The sequence below is a fragment of the Macrobrachium nipponense genome, chromosome 1 (genome assembly GCF_015104395.2).
Source record: "Macrobrachium nipponense isolate FS-2020 chromosome 1, ASM1510439v2, whole genome shotgun sequence".
Classification (NCBI taxonomy): Eukaryota; Metazoa; Arthropoda; class Malacostraca; order Decapoda; family Palaemonidae; genus Macrobrachium; species Macrobrachium nipponense.
Window position 1 is genome coordinate 38,522,008 of NC_087200.1, and position 16,739 is coordinate 38,538,746.

At 33.3% G+C, this 16,739-nt stretch overlaps 1 protein-coding gene across 2 annotated transcripts in view; it reads left to right on the plus strand.

Annotated features, from left to right (window-relative positions):
- LOC135219252 (uncharacterized) overlaps positions 1–15,553 on the plus strand; it is a 35,206-nt gene extending 19,653 nt beyond the window's left edge. For both annotated transcript variants that reach the window (XM_064255865.1, XM_064255866.1), the window contains exons 2-6: positions 574–683; positions 1,388–1,496; positions 3,141–3,226; positions 4,892–5,125; positions 11,953–15,553. In XM_064255865.1, the coding sequence (XP_064111935.1) occupies positions 624–683; positions 1,388–1,496; positions 3,141–3,226; positions 4,892–5,125; positions 11,953–11,994 (531 nt within the window). In that variant the 5' untranslated portion in view covers positions 574–623 and the 3' untranslated portion in view covers positions 11,995–15,553. The remainder of the gene's footprint in view (positions 1–573; positions 684–1,387; positions 1,497–3,140; positions 3,227–4,891; positions 5,126–11,952) is intronic.
- The last annotated feature ends 1,186 nt before the right edge of the window (positions 15,554–16,739 follow it).

The following is a 16,739-nucleotide window of genomic DNA, read 5'->3' on the forward strand; positions in this document are numbered from 1 at the left end:
ATAATGAGACTTTACGCAAAAAAAAAAAAAAAAAAAAAATAGACGGCAATAGTGCAAGTTTTATAATTTAGATGCGAGAAGAAAGAAAGATCCAGGGATGGGGAAAGCCTGACTTGACACGTATTTCGTCAAGAGAGTCGATGTGTTGCTTAGAAAGGGTTTTTGTTGGTATTAGGGTCTGTGGAGAATTCTTTGTGAGCTAGTTCCTACTTGATTCAGAAATTGAAAGGGAATTGCTATTTTGTTTTTTCACTGACGTACAACCTTATATATATATATATATATATATATATATATATATATATATATACACACACACACACACACACACACACATATATATATATATATATATATATATATATATATATAGATATATATGAGGGAGAGAGATAGAGAGAGAGAGAGAGAGAGAGAGAGAGAGAGAGAGAGAGAGGGAATTACCTTGATTGCGTGTTATTGGACTTTATGTGTAATATTCCTTGTTATAATAAATAAGCCTCTTTTGCAAGACAATTCAGAACTGAAATGTTGTGTTTTCTTTTACTTATATCTTTCATGTCTTCCCTACAGGTTGGAGTATTAATATTCTTTAGCTGAGGGATATTCCGGAGAGGGTCATCATGTCGAATTCTCTGAGGAGAGTGGCCAACTGTGGCCTCTTTCTGGCGATTTTAGATTTGGTAAGAGAGTCATGATTCAGTTTCATCGTTTTAATTTAAGCAGTGAAATGTTTTGTGTAGATTCACTGTATTAATACTTCCTTTAACAATGCAGTGCTGTGCTGATACTCATTTAAATTTCTTAAAAGATATTGTTTATTTGATGGTCTTGGAAAAGCATAAAAATATATCATCGATCATGGTGCATTGTTTGCAAAAATAGAATAGAATAAAGAGAAGTGTATATCCAAGCGTATCATGTACATGGGTGTGCAAATGTGCGAACACTCGTTTAATATATACTGTCTATTGTCTACAGGTCAATACACAAACATTTTGATATATTTGTTACACACACACACACATATATATATATATATATATATATATATATATATATATATATATATATATATACACAACTCTGCTCAGTCATTATGACAGATGACATTTAAAAAAATGTAAACGTAGTGCAATGTAACGAACAACTGCCAGCAATGCATCCCGTTCCAAGGAAGCTCACGGGAAGTCCTTTGTAGCGAAGAATCCTCTTGAGAGAGAGAAAGAAACAAGAAGAAGAATGAAGAAACGAAACTTCCGATGTCTAGCCACAAAACCGCAAGCAGTTTCTAGATGTCTTCGAACGAACTTGCAAAACATGTAGAGGGACTGAGGAGCCTCCCTTTGTTCCGAAGATTTTTTCATTTTCCTGTTTGTTATTTCAGATTCATGCTGTGGTCACTGCTGGATTCTACAGCTACGAGCTCATCATTCACTACAGGTGTCACTGGAATCATGGAATTCGATGGTGCCAGTACTACTTAAATGACACGAGTAAGCTTAATAATCTCTCTCTCTCTCTCTCTCTCTCTCTCTCTCTCTCTAGTCTAATATTTTTTTTCTATTATTTACGCTTAGGTAATATTCTGTGTTTGAGGTAGGGGGTTATAATTTAAAATATCATACAGGAAGACTGCCACTTAAGAATTTCCACAAAGTTCCCAAGTGTGGAAAATATCTCATCATTGGATCATTACTATCTTATTATACATACGTAATTTACTCAGATTATATCATAACTTAAGTACACCAAAATCACAAACATATTATTATATATACACTCTTAAATATGTATATGTATGGGTTGTATAGATATATATTTATATATACAGATATATCTATATATAGATATATCTATATAGACATATATCTATCTATATATAGATATATATATCTATATAGATCTCCTCTATATATATATATCCATATATAGATATCTATTATAGAGAATAATAGATATATAATATAGATATATAATATATATATAATCTATATAGATTTATCTATATAGCTATATCTATATATATATATATATAGATATACTATATAGATATAATCTATAGATAGATATATATATATATCTATATTAATAATATATCTATATATAGATATATATATAGTATATATATCTAAATATATATATACTATATATATATATATCTATATATATTATCTAGTATATCGATATCCTATATATATATATATATATACATATATATATCTATATCTATATATAGATATATATATTAATAGATTTTCCGCATATATATATCTATATATATATCTATAGAATATATAGATATATATATATTATACATATATATATATCTATAGTAATATATATATAGAATATATATATATAGATATATATATCGATATATAGTATATATATCTAAATCTATAATATATATCTATATATTATATGTGATCTTATATAATTAAGATATTAGATAATTAATTATATATATATATAATATATATGATATTATTAATATATATCTATAGCTATATATATATATATATAGATTTATATTAGATATATATATATATATATATATATATATAATATAGATATATAGATAGATTAGATATATATACATATATAATATATCTATATAATAGATATATTAATATATATATGTATATAATATTTATAGTATAATATCTATATTAGAATAATATCTATATAGATTAATCTATATTATTATATATATATATTATAATATATATATCTAGATATAGATATATCTAGTATATATATATATATATATATATATATATATCTATAGATCTCTTATAGATATATATAGATATAGATATAATCTATATATTATAAATATATTAATTATTATTACACAAGCTATATCTATAGATAGATATTATCTATTATATATAAATATATACATATACATATTTAAGAGTGTATATATATATATCTCTATATATAGATATATATATATATATATATATATATATAATATATATATATATATATATATATTTATATGTATATATATAATGATACCTTCAGTAATCAAAATACATATAGATATACTCACACTTCACAGAGAGTCCTGGGATCAAAATATTGCAGCAGACTGTCCACTAGCCACTAATCGCCTCTCCTTCCTTCCGCAGACCACAGCCTTCGTGTGAACATCGGCATAGGCGAAGGAGTCGTGTGCCTCTTATTCTCCAGTCTTCTCATCGTTGCCTTCTGTAAGGTAAGGAAATCCAAATTCAATAGGTAACAGTACTTAACACTTCGTGGAAACATTGGAATTGAAATACAAAATTCAGGCCAAAGGCCACAGAGCGCTGGAACTGAAGTTGTCAATCAGCGCTGCGGGGAAACTGGGATAAGGTTTGAATGAAAGGTATAACAGGAGGAAGGCTTCGCAGTTTCACGATGCAACAACTGCTAAGAGAGGGTGGAAAGTAATATGGAAGAGAATATGAACTATGGTACAGTAAAAGGAATGAAAGGGGTTACAGCTAGGGGCCGAAGGGACACTTCTAAGAACCGCTAGTGATGCCTATAGTGCGCCGCGTGAGGTGCACTGTCTGCACTCATTGCCGTAACAATAGCCTTCATTATGCTGCAAATGACTTTTTCTAAAAATGACAGTCATGGAAGTCTGATAAAATATGATGTTTAATGTTTTATTACGAGGCGATCCAGAACTGTATTACATTGAGGTGGTCTAAAAACGAACTCACATGAAGATCTTTTTATATACTCCTACCACTATGAATACTGCAAAACTAAACAAAATTAAAATCGCACTCGACCATAAGAGATATGGAAATTTCGAACGCTTTTGGTTGATTCATTACTACTATTGAACTGGGACGAATAATTACTATGAGAGTAGTTGTTGGGAGTCTCGCCTCGACAAAAGGTCGAGGGTTTGATCACCGAGATCAACACATGGGGATGCTCCGTCAAATCCTACTATTTATTAGTTGGTCGAATTTGGTGGGTCATCTCTTGGGCACTGGCTTGCAACATCATCCCAAATTCCTTAATTCATCCTCCTGTATACATAACTTTTTCTGTCATGCAACTCCCTAATTTTTTCTATTAACTAAATTTTCGTTTCCTCATTCTATCATTTACTGCTTTGAGTCCTCTTCCCAAACCCAGAGAAGCTCCCTGCTCTCCCTATGACTACTTCATAGAATTTTAAAAACTCTTCATTTACTCTCCCCTCCATTTCTTTAGCTCATAATTTATACATTTTCTCAGTATAGATCTTCTTACTTCTTCCCAACTGAATTTTCTTGTTTTAGTCATATTTCCACTCACATTTTCTTTTTCAGGTAAAACATACACCAAGTTTAGGTTTCGATTTAATCAAAGAATGATCAGGTAAACCTCCAGCTACACATGTATACTTATGAATATATTATCATAAGTACTGGTTGACATAATAACTGAAAAAGGTATTTGAGATCCTGATATCCGATTTCGCTCTGGTTCTTTAACCTTTTCAAGACATCATTTTCTTTGTCCAGATCATTCATAATTTGACAAGGAAAACTATTATATGACAAATTTAAGTCAATTTTAGTTTAAAATAGCTCCAAAATGACTCCCAACTATCTTTTCAATAGAAAAGTAAACCTATAAAATGAAATAAACATATCTAAATGCATATATGTAAATAACAAAAAACATTTAGTAATCATATTCATACAACTCGAAAACTATTCTACTAAGATATTACATGGAAAGATGCGCTGTCTATGGAACTATGTGCTGTATACATAAACTCAGTATACATATGGCATACATTTAACAATTTAATTCTTATGTTCGAAGGCAACATGTGTTAATCACCTACTTAGATACCTCCAAATCTTTAACCTTTTTCTACCTTTTACAGTACAAGCCATGGCTGGCATGGCTGTGGTTAGTGAAGGCACTAGTCGTCATAGGCGTGAATGTCTACTTCATCATAGGCTGGATGATTGAGAGGTCCCGGTACTACCACAGCCTGTGGAACCAAAGTAACTACGACCAGGACAAGATCTTCCTGATGGCGGGCATTGGACTCACTATCATCGAGCTCATCATCATGTTTATTTTCTGCTGCGTCTCCGGAGCGTTCACTTACAAGGTTAGTAGTCCTGGGAGGACAAGTTCATGTCGATGAGGCCTTGTGTCTTGTTTGCAGACTACTTGAAGGAGGTTGGACAGTGCTGATGCAATGCTTGTTAAACACAATCTTGATGAAGGGTTTCTTAAGGCTGAGAACATTATGCAAGTGACAGCAAACTGTTATTTGTGGTTTATCCAAACATCAGTAAAAAATTACAATTATATTTTGACCCACAGGTTTTGTGCCTGAATATGTACAAAGATATATAACAAACACGAACAATACGCTTTATCAAACATATGAGTAAAACTACACTGAATATTTACAAATAAAATGTAGCTCTTGTATAAAGTTGGAGCGAAACTTTTATCAAGTAATAAACTCTGCAGCACAAGGTGAAAAGCTGAGAAAAATCTAGAAAATGACTCAAGTGATATGAATGAAGTACTGCAATCAGAATCTATGGGCATCAAAGATTTTAAAATAGATTTTACTACAGACGTCTCGGCATGCCATTTACAAAACCATTGAAAAGGTGCATTCGACATGGTGAAGGTGTTTGCTTTTTGTACTACTAGCTCAAAACTTTAGGACTGAAAGTGGAAAGGGGACGATGAAACTGAATTATTTAATGGTTGACAAATGATTATGTCCATATGAGCATTTAGTGCAAAAATCATATCAGTTTTCCACGAAGGAAATTATAGAAAATATATAAACCACATCAAGAAACGCTTTGGTTACAACGCACCTAAGATTATGCTCAGAATGTTGAAGAACAGCTGAAATATGAGCCTTAGGAGTCATACTTGATTTAAGAGACTTGAGAAGATATGAAGAAGGATGCATAATGGATGAAATCCTGTGAAGAATATAAACTGTGCAGTTCATCGGGAAGAGTTTCGAAATAAAAATAAGGAAGATGGCGTTTCAAAACGATGAGTGAATGATTCAACAAATCTGAAATGAGAGAAAGGAAATATTCAAGAGATAAAAGGCCTCTGGAGAAAGAGGGGGATTTAATACACCCTTTTACAATTTACAAAATGGTAAGGTTTCACATTTATGAGATGTCAGCGTAAATGAAAGATGCAATGCAGAAAGAACATCAAAAACACTCGTGAATGAAGTTATCCAGATGTGCAGATCTGTTGGTTTTTAGCTTTTCAGAGTAGCTTTCTAAGTTGATGATTTGCGCTTTGATAGGAAGTCTCATTATTTGCAACAGAAACTTCTACATTTAGAAAGATAGTCTCAGCTGTCAAAAGTCTTTAACTGAAGTTCTGAGAATGAGCTTCAAGTGACATATAATGAAATGAAAGAAAATTGAATGAAATAATCTAAGGAAGAAGGTCAAATCGAAGTCGCCACATTTTGTAGAGTAAGGGGTTACTGAAAGAACTGAAAGAAGGGAAAACAAGGGGAAGAAGTCAAAATGAAAATAGAAAGGAATTAAGTTAGGAGTGCTTGATAAAACAAAAGAAAAACGTTCAAAGTACGAGACAGTCAGGCATTAAGTATCGAGTACACCGTTAGACGCAAATGCTGATGATAATACATTCGGTATATTCCTATTTTGGTATGCCTGATGTGATGTTATTTTCTGGATTATAATACATCTGCATTACCGCACTGTTGGGTATGAGCATGATTTTTAATTTTAAGCTAAACAAAATGGTGTTTATTGAATAATTTTGCCCACTGAACCTCTAAAAATGGGTCTACAGAAAGCACAATCTATTAATATGTAAATATTTCCCTTTGTAAGAATTATATACATCGAATACAATGGCCTAATTTCTTTTACAAGAGTCAGAGATAGGCAAGGTACTGATTTTCTAAAGGAAGTCAAACGTTTATGCTCAGTGCAACTCAAATCGGAAACATCGTGTATACATAAAGTTAATCAAGTCCACAGTCTACAAAATACTGGTCAGCCAGAGTGCATATATGGTTATGAGCTTATGACAGGTTGCTACAATGACGTCACACATCCTCTTTTCCACCCATGACACGTAAGGGACATGCAAAAAATTATTACAGCAAACCAGGGATTATGGTGTCAATATTAGTATTTTACAAGCAGCTTGGAAAAATTCAGGTGGTCCTGCTGCGAAGTCAAATAGGCAACTGGCGAAACAAACCTACTTCCAATTCGATCAAACAAATGCATTAAGCGTTATAAGAGATAATATCAAAGTAACGGATGAGGGTTATGCTGTCGTAGCAGAGGATCAGGATATTGAATCTAAAAAGGGTCCTCTTGAAAATAGGAAAGTTATAGAATAAAAACTCAGGGCAAATTGAGAAGCTTTTGTGCTTTCTGATGTTCCTTACCTAATCAAACGTACTGGAAGTAATGTCACTGGCAATTTTTTTTTATTTAAGAAATGGAATGTTAAGTAAAATGTAAAGTAAAACGAAATGTGAAATCCATTCAAATATGAGAAGTCAATTATTGATATCTAAATTATGTGCTAATTCCCTTCAAAATTTGTGAGAGAAGGGGTCATTAGAATGTCAGAAATGGATTTTGTTCTATGAAGAACGACTGGTTTGATCAAGTGAATTCCTATACACGAAAGGAGATTCTAATAAGAGCAATGCATTTGGTAGTGACCTACATAAACAAAAAAAGAACATTCCATATGTATTCCAGGTTGTGAGTATTATGAAAAATAGAATCTTCTTATGTACGTAAGTCATTTTGACATATACAATTCAGATTGTCTTGTGCAATTCTCTGGGTACATTAGGAAAATGAATGGTCTCCATGACCATCCAAATGCTGTGAATTTTAAATATAGGATGAAAAGGTTCTCAAGCTAAGAGAGGAAAGTAAAGTCCCGTGCGAAGTGAAAAGTGGAATGTGACCACAAATAACGAATTCCTGCTTACCCTAATCAAAAACGTGTTTATATTTAAGTCTTGTTTTAGTTCATTATTATTTACAGAGACTACACACACACAGTGGTTTCGAAATATTTTACTTATATTTTATTTAGACATACATATATTTATAATCTCACAAATTCACTAAGTAATAAAATAATTTTTTCTTTCCAATCTACCTTTCACAAGGCATCCAAGGTAAGAACTGACGTTGTTGCTTTGTATCCATTTTGTATCATAGATTATACATCATCCAGCCTGTTTGATAATGGATTTGTATTTATGCCTTTTGCATTTTGAGACAATTTCTATGCCTCGTAGTTTATAGTTCTGTGGCACCTCATTCCTGATTTCAGTCTAAATTTTTGGTAGTTTAGTGGCTCTGCCTTGATGTTTTTATTTGCTTCATTTGAAAGTCAAATCATCTGTTTTTCTCTGCAGCATTTGGTATTTAGTATTCTAGTTTATTATTTAGTATTCTAGCTGTTCTTAAGCCCCATTGATACTTCAGCTTTTTCTACCTTTGCTACTTTGTGGTATTATCATACATACTCCTTTCTTTAGCTTTCATGGCTATGGTAGTTCTAGTTTACCGTTTCAAATCAATCAGACGATTGATTTGGCTCTCTCTCTCTTTATATATAAATATATTACATACATACATACACATATATACAACAAACCTACAAGATTACATTGTCTTACCTTTAGAGTAGATGATCTTAATTTAAATTTTTTCAGCCGTGTGCAAGGGCTTCTTTTGTAGATTCGTAATGTAGATGAAATTTATAAAGCACTGTGTGCATTTTATTGTTGAGTACTACAGTACAACGTCAAAGAATAGTGTTAATATCTCAAGAGACTAAAGTTGCAGCGTTGCAGAAACTCAGTCTTTAATAAAGTACTTACTGGTGACATTCGCTTGAAGCAATGTAATGTTGACTCGATGTTCTTAGCGGATGTGTTCGAATCCCTATAGGAAAGGAAATGCGTCTTCGTTTATTACCAGTCCGGATTTCAACTGTTAGTGTCAAGCGAACCCAAAAAACTTCCTGTAAGAAAAAAAAAGTCATAAGTTACTTACTTGTCTTTGTGACGTGCAGTCTTTTAATTCATTTGATATATCGCTGACATCTTAATTTTTCCCCCCAGAGATCTCTGGGAATAAATTACGCTTGACGTAGACTACAATTAACACAAAAGCCGGCTCAAGATTAACAAAGGACACTTTTATCGAAGAGTAACCCTTAGTCGCTGTGTTGTCTTAATTAAGATATGCAGCCAAATTTTCATGAGTTTAAAAAAATGGTTTCTGAAATAGGTAATCTTTGATAGTCTATTGGAAATTTTGAGTTTGGCTCTTGGAGGGATACTTGAGACCTAAGGTGACCTAGCCTTCTTCTGATCGATGACCTGGGATAGGGAAATCATTGGAGTCCCTGATCGGAATCAAGGAATTGCAAGCAAGGGAATTGTGCTTCTCAGTATAGCTACCTCATACCAAGAAGGACATCGATTGAATAGAATCTAAGCTTCTTCAGACCTCATGAGTGTAACAGTCAGCCATTTCACGCCAGACAAGTTTCCACCCCTCCAGAATACAAGCAATAACACTGGGATAATGTAAGAGAGTAACCTGGCGATAGAAGCCTTAACACACCAATAACTTGTTCTCCAGTTGCGGAAGGACAAATGTCATAAAACTCCAATTGGTAATCTCGAGTTCATTTTAATGTATTACTTTAGCTGCATTGATAGCAATCTCTTTGGATTCATCTCAAGAGAAACCAAGACATGAAATTCAAAATGTCAATAAAATGCGGTAAAGCCTGATCATCAGGTCATAGTCGAATATTTTGGACCATCTTCCATTCAGTTTTGCTCGTATGTGCAATAAACTATGAACACAATATCATTGTCTGAGGAAATAGTGCTCTATTCAACAATACGTTAAAGCTGTTATAAATACACAGACAGACAATAACTCCATTCAACTTTTAACAAGAATATTTTAGAAAATTAAATAAATACCACTGCAATTGTAGCATTCAGCTTTTCCCACTAAAGGTGCTGCTTAGCTTAACAATAATAATAATAATAATAATAATAATAATAATAATAATAATAATAATAATAATAATAATAATAATAATCACATTATTTTACATCAACGTTTTAAAAACACCCATAAATAACTAGTTAAACCATTTAGAGAACCCGTTCATGTCCCACTGAGGTCAGTTTAGAAAAAAAGTTAGAGAGAGGAAGCCTTGTGCTCTCTCTTTATTTCTTTCATCTGTAGCCACTCCTTTGGCAAAGGAAATGTTTACACTTGTTTTTTTTATTTTATTATTATTTTTTTTATGTCGCCCTTACAACTCGCCATAATTACACTGACGCGCTTAACATCCATTCTCTGGCATCCTGCTTTTGCCCACACTTGAAATTCGTGTCACTTATTATTTCCTCTCCTTTTGTTGTCATTGTCCAGATCGTAAGGTACTCATAACATTAAGCAAAGTGTACCTCTTTGTTGTCGTTTTACCTTCTTTCATTACTTGCAGTTTGAAAGAAAATTACCAATAAAATTACGTTCAAAAAGGCTGTTTGAAGTTACACCCATTCTTTCCGAATAAAAAATAGGAGAAAAAAAAAAACTGACAAAAATATAAATTCTTACGACCTTGCTCTTTCATAGATTTAAATTTTTTCTATATTTCTGCTTTCTTGAATATCTATATGTTTACTCTTAGGTCACATGGGCTTCGTTGGTCAGCTTGTATTTTGATGTACCAAAAGATACACAACCTATTTATTTTGCCTTTCCTCTCTTGAGCTATGAAATGGAACCTTGAGTTCTTCCAGTTAGTTTCTGATAATGGTCTGAAAGTGTTTCCTTATGCTGAAAACCAATAAAACGTCATTTTGTATGTCAAAAATTACTACTTATACGAGTCATTTTCTGGAATGTAAACCTTGATCTACATTTTAGGCATTAATTATGATCAAACAAACATTTTACGACATAAAAAAAACCTTAACTGTAATTTGGGATCAAAAGGGTCACATTCTGAGAAGGTAAAATTTTCGCCGCAAATCCCCAGTCCACAGCAACGATGACTCTCAATTAGCCCAAGATCAGGCGCGGGTGAGTTTTTGGTGTCCTTACAACCCGTTGCTCTGTGCCAGAATCCGGCTGTCTCTGTCCAGAACAGTTGACGTTACTCTTGAGACTCAAGTTGTAAGAGTAGAAGCAGCTCACTTAACTTACGACTAAAAAATGTTAACCGATTCTTGCCAAGTTCTAAGATCAGAATTGCAACTAGAATGGGGAAGGTCACAACCTGATTAAGATGTTGGTTGTAAGGTTCCAGTTTCGAAATAGTGGACATCGGTCGTGAGGCTCATGGCCATATTGTCTGGAAGCTTGTCAGACTTATATTTCATTGCAAATTCTGTAAAAGTCAAGGTCTAAAGGTGACTTAGTAGTTCATTTGACTTGCATTTTGATAATTTTAATTTGAAGATTCTTGTTTTAAGACTGTTGTAGGGTCTTTTACTTTGTGTTACAGAAACCTTTCTCATCTTGTGGATAAAAATGGTCCCACTCTTTATAGTAGACAAAACAAGTTGTTCTGAAGCTTTATTGATAATATGTATTGATATTATCCATCTAATTATATGCATGTCTTTCTCTGGCATACTAACCATTTCTCACACCAAAGGTTTTATATTTGAAATGTTTTGAGTTTTTCTGTAATCAAGAAATAGTAGCACTAATGACAGGCTAGATGCAGTATTTGATAGAGGCTTGTAGGAGTAGTAGTAGTACTAGTGTGTGACAATTTAAACTGTTTATTTATGAAGAAAGCATATAATACATCTATAAATCTAAATGTTTACAGATCGATGCAGAGTAGAATTTAATAAATCAATTATCTTTTCCTTTTCAGGTAAAAAGACAGCAAGTCCCCACAATGGAATCGGACATATGAGCGCCAGTCTTGTCATCCATTGCCAACTCTCACAAGAGAATCGTCTGGTGTTTCAAGAGGCAGATTCACGGCAGAATTTTTCAGACTGTTCAGAATCTTTCTGTGCTATTGGAAAGAGATCATTTTTTTTCTGCCGTGCCTGAAAGAAACTAGTTTGTCCCACGATTTCAGAAGTGAAAGACGGAACAATGATGTGCTGTGACAGTGTTAGCCAAATATCTAGAATGGATCTGGCAGTGCAAAAACAATATTCCTAAACTAGGTTTTATTTGCAAAGGATGATCAGAGATGTTTTGAACTCACGGTAAAGAAGCTTCTTTCAGCATCAAACGGCACTTTGAACTGATCTTTGCAAATTACTCATAACTGGCAGTTTTCAAGGCTAATTCTCTAAGGTCCATGATCACTTGTATTGAAATATGAAGAGATGGTTACAGTATACATGATACCACAGTTGATTTTGAAATAACTTGCATCAGTGAACCAGTGCCAATACATGCACCCAGATCGTACTTGTGGAGTTTGCTGCTGTTGGAAGACGCTGGCACATATTCGCTTGGCGATTTGTTTCAAGATGTAACTTGCTCTTATTTGATCGTAATCTGTTTGATCTTTACGTCTTTTCTTAGTTTTATAATACCTTTTAATTTTCAGTAATGACAAGAAGTCTGTCATTACTAGGTGGAAGGATCATCCTGTGATGATGGTGCCTTGCTCAGCCTTAGGTTGAACCTTCTGATGTACCTTACATAGGCTTAGTATAAGACTTACAATAAGTGTGGTGGCTATACCATAACGTTACCATGGAAGGAAAAGATAACGTAGCTTATAATACCGTTGTCCACATATGACAATGAACTACGATAGATAGAGCTATGAACGATTTTGATTAACAACTTCAATCCGTATGCACTTACAATCTCAAGAGATTGTTACAAAACATTTGCTGTTAAAAATATTATTTACAATGTGCCAACTTCGTACTTGTAGTTGAGAATCCTGAGTTTTGTTTCACTTAGATTTTGAATCGTCCGAGATAACTTGAACCTAAGGGTCGTCTACACTGCAGTAAAATATCGGTAACTCATCGCACACACATTACAAACTGGTTGAATACAAGTTAACGACTTACTGGTAGTCCTAACCAATACTTTATACAATTATCCAGTATTGACCAAAGATTCGTTCACCATTTACGGTTGTTGACCTCTTTTCAAGTTGTTTGTTACAAGTATGAGATAAGGTGCCAACACGTGTTGACAACATTTATTGTAGCGTGGACGCACCTTAAGGTTTTGATTTCCTGCTATCAAATGGATCGGCTTTGTAGAATTCAATCACTGAGGGAAAAATCATCCAGAGCAAAGACTTGTAGCATGCGATGCTCAACGGTCACAACCAAACTGCAGTAAGATATGATGGTATGAAAGAAATCTCGCAATCAGACTGTTTTCTTACCATAACCACTTTTGCCCAAATATCAAAGACACTGCCATTTTTATATACAGTTTTTAATCTTCAAGTGTAAACTTCTTGTCATCATTAGACTGTACACTTGTCTGTGAAACAGCCCTGTAGTCACGAAAAAGTTTCCAAAAGATCGTTCATCTAACTATGCGATTTCAAGTGCTTAAAGATAGCTTGAACTTTATTCTCGTTGTTAGGACCATTTTCTCTGCCAATTACGCAAAGAATTTTCACAGATTAATACAACAGTACATTAGTTCCTCAAGGGAGCAAGTAGAGCTGTAGTGTCTTATACTGCAAAGCAATTTGCACATGTTTCTGAAGAAAGTTGAATGAAAATTATTCTTCTCGATGAAACAGACATGTCTCTTTGAGTGTGCTCAGAAAAAACTTAAATCTAGGTTCATGGATAGTCTGATTTGCTTGTAAACGGCATACTCAAGGTGCCAAAGTCTCCCCTCCCCATCTCTCTTTTTGTATGCGAGAGCCATTGCTCCCAGCAGGATATACACCACTTGCACAGGCGCTATAAATACTAGGAATGTTGCTATCTACTTTTAAAACGTTGTTTCCCAAGGCTTGGAAAAACCAGCAGTTCTTGGAGATTTGGCACAACGGCTATCCTAAATTCGAGGATAAATTTGAGTCTTTGTCGTTGTACATTCGTGTAAACTGATAGATGTAAACTTTAATAACTCGTGACATTTTAACTGGAAAGATATCATTAGCCTTCCCGGACATTATTCAGAAGAATTCATAATGAAAATGTAGTACATCATTCAGGAGGTTCTTAAAACGATGAAATTATTGTTTATTTTACAAACCGTGTAAAACTGACAGACTTTAGGAATAAGTGTTGATATAATGTTACTTCAAACTATGATAATTTATCAATCTATTTCTATAACGTTGCTTAATTTCTATGTTTCTTGTACCATTAGCAAGAATATATTTCGCAGTAAATAGATTTGCTTTCATTATTTTGCTCAAGGTTGTACTAAATGTCTGTTAAGATATAAGAAAAAGTCATGGGGGTTCCTATTATCAAAATAACCAGTTTTGTTTATAGATATAAAAGGTGTGTTTAACCAACTTTATCTTGTTTTATCTCTTATATAATTATACAGTTTATCTAAGACACAAGGAGAAAATTGACCCTTTCAAGCTCCAGAACTAAAACCCAACTTTTGTGTAGCGATTTTCTCCAACGCAGTTTGTCATGCAATTCAGCATCGGCGCATCTCAAAACAAACCCTTTATTCTTATGAAGGTAAACAGACAAGAAGGAAAGTTTAATTGTTGGTAAAAGAACGTGGAATAATACAAACGGCATTACTGTGTAATTCATCCTGTTGTACGAGGAAGCCAATAAAAAATACAGGAAGCTTTAGATGGTTCTTCGGTGGATCTACACGAAAATACAAAAGCTACTGTTGTTCCAATAGATTTTCGTGATCTACACATTTGTTGTGGTCTCTGTAGAATGTTGCTTAGGTTAGCTTTGACCATTTTTATTTTTAGACATTTAGAGTTTGCATTTGTTACCATATAGGCATTCAAAGATTGACTTTATTGTTAAGTGTTAAAAGAATTGTCTGCTAAGTTTCTGTTGTAGTTAGAACTACTTTTGTACTTCATCTAATTTATTTTTATTATTTCTTACCTAGGAAGTATAGTTTGTATCCGTCTCATTTTAGGGTAGTGAATGGAAGTTAAAGTCACTTATTTTGTGATGACATCTTCATTGGCATTTTAAGTTCTTTTAATATTATTGTCTTCACATACATGCATAGTTTCGAATGCCATCCTACATAAGCAATTTAATCTTTAAACACTATGCTGTTAACAACATGGAAAACTGCATTCTGTTATCACCGGAAATAAAAATATAATTCATTTTTGGTGGCCTTTAACAAAGTGATCATCTGTAGCAAAGGAAATCAGACTGTTTTCTATTTGTTCCAACTTTTCAAAATCAGAACCCGACAACACCCTTATAGATTTAGTAACCAAAATTAAATGATCATAACAACACCACCTAAACAAAAGCATGGCAAAGGTTATTTTCTCTCCCATCTTGTGAAAACATCAACAGGATCCCAACAGCTGCCAGATTCTGGTGGCTCAAAAAAGTGTTCACGGCATTGGAGGAGGAATAGGCTCTCTATTGAGTGCTGTTGTACAATACTAAAAACAGCTCTGAATGTAATAACACTTAGGTATATATTTTCATACACATTTGTTCATTTTTAGGTGCCCAAATGGTTTATGGAGAGAAACTGGTTACTGATCATCAAGACATTGAACAGTCCTGATGTGACCTTTATAAATATGAGTTTGTTCATTGATAACATTAATCTAATACTTTTTTTTATGAAACTATGATGAAAAAATATAGTTTTTACCTTATTTCTTTGTAAACTAAAAGTTTAAACCCAAGAAAGGCCAAGCCAACAAAATAGATATCGGAAGTTTTCATGCAATTCTGAACACATGAATAAATTTCGGACGTTGAGCTTTCAAGTCTAATCAAAGGAAGGAACTGATTTGTAGATTTGTTCAGACACTTATAGATGCACATACACATTCTGAGGACTCCATGCGAATGTCATTTGTTCTTACTCTTATTAATGCACATGAACACCGTGAGGACTCCATGTGAATGACAACCCTATCGTCCAATACCATAAAATGGCGAATTGTGTGAAACAGACCAAAGGACCCCGTCTGTACTCTTCTCGTAAAGGAATCTGATTCCTGTTTCCTTCGATTCCTTCAAGAAGAAAGGAAAGTTCTCCCAAAGTACAAAAACAACAATGATGTCATTACTAAGACTTGTACAGCTGAAGGAAAGGATAGTGGTTCAATAGTCATAAGATTAGGCTTTTCCTTTTTTTTCTTTTGGTTATTGTAATGAACTTTCTAATGCCTGAAACACAAGTAATGCTGTGCAGTTTCATTGTTGATTTTCTTACGGTGTAATTCTTGGAATAATAAAATCTTTGACTGTTAACTAGTTTTGTGTTATCCCAAATATTCTCTGTCAAACACAAACACGTACTATCATACACACAAACATGTACGCAGACGTACCGTCACACATAATCTTACACACAAACAAATATGTAATTATATATATATATATATATATATATATATATACATACTATATATATATATACTATATATATACGCACATTGAGTTCCAAATGTCCTTTGATATCTAATTCGCTCTACCTCTGAATTGATATATTTTCATATCTGTTAACCGAAGGGGA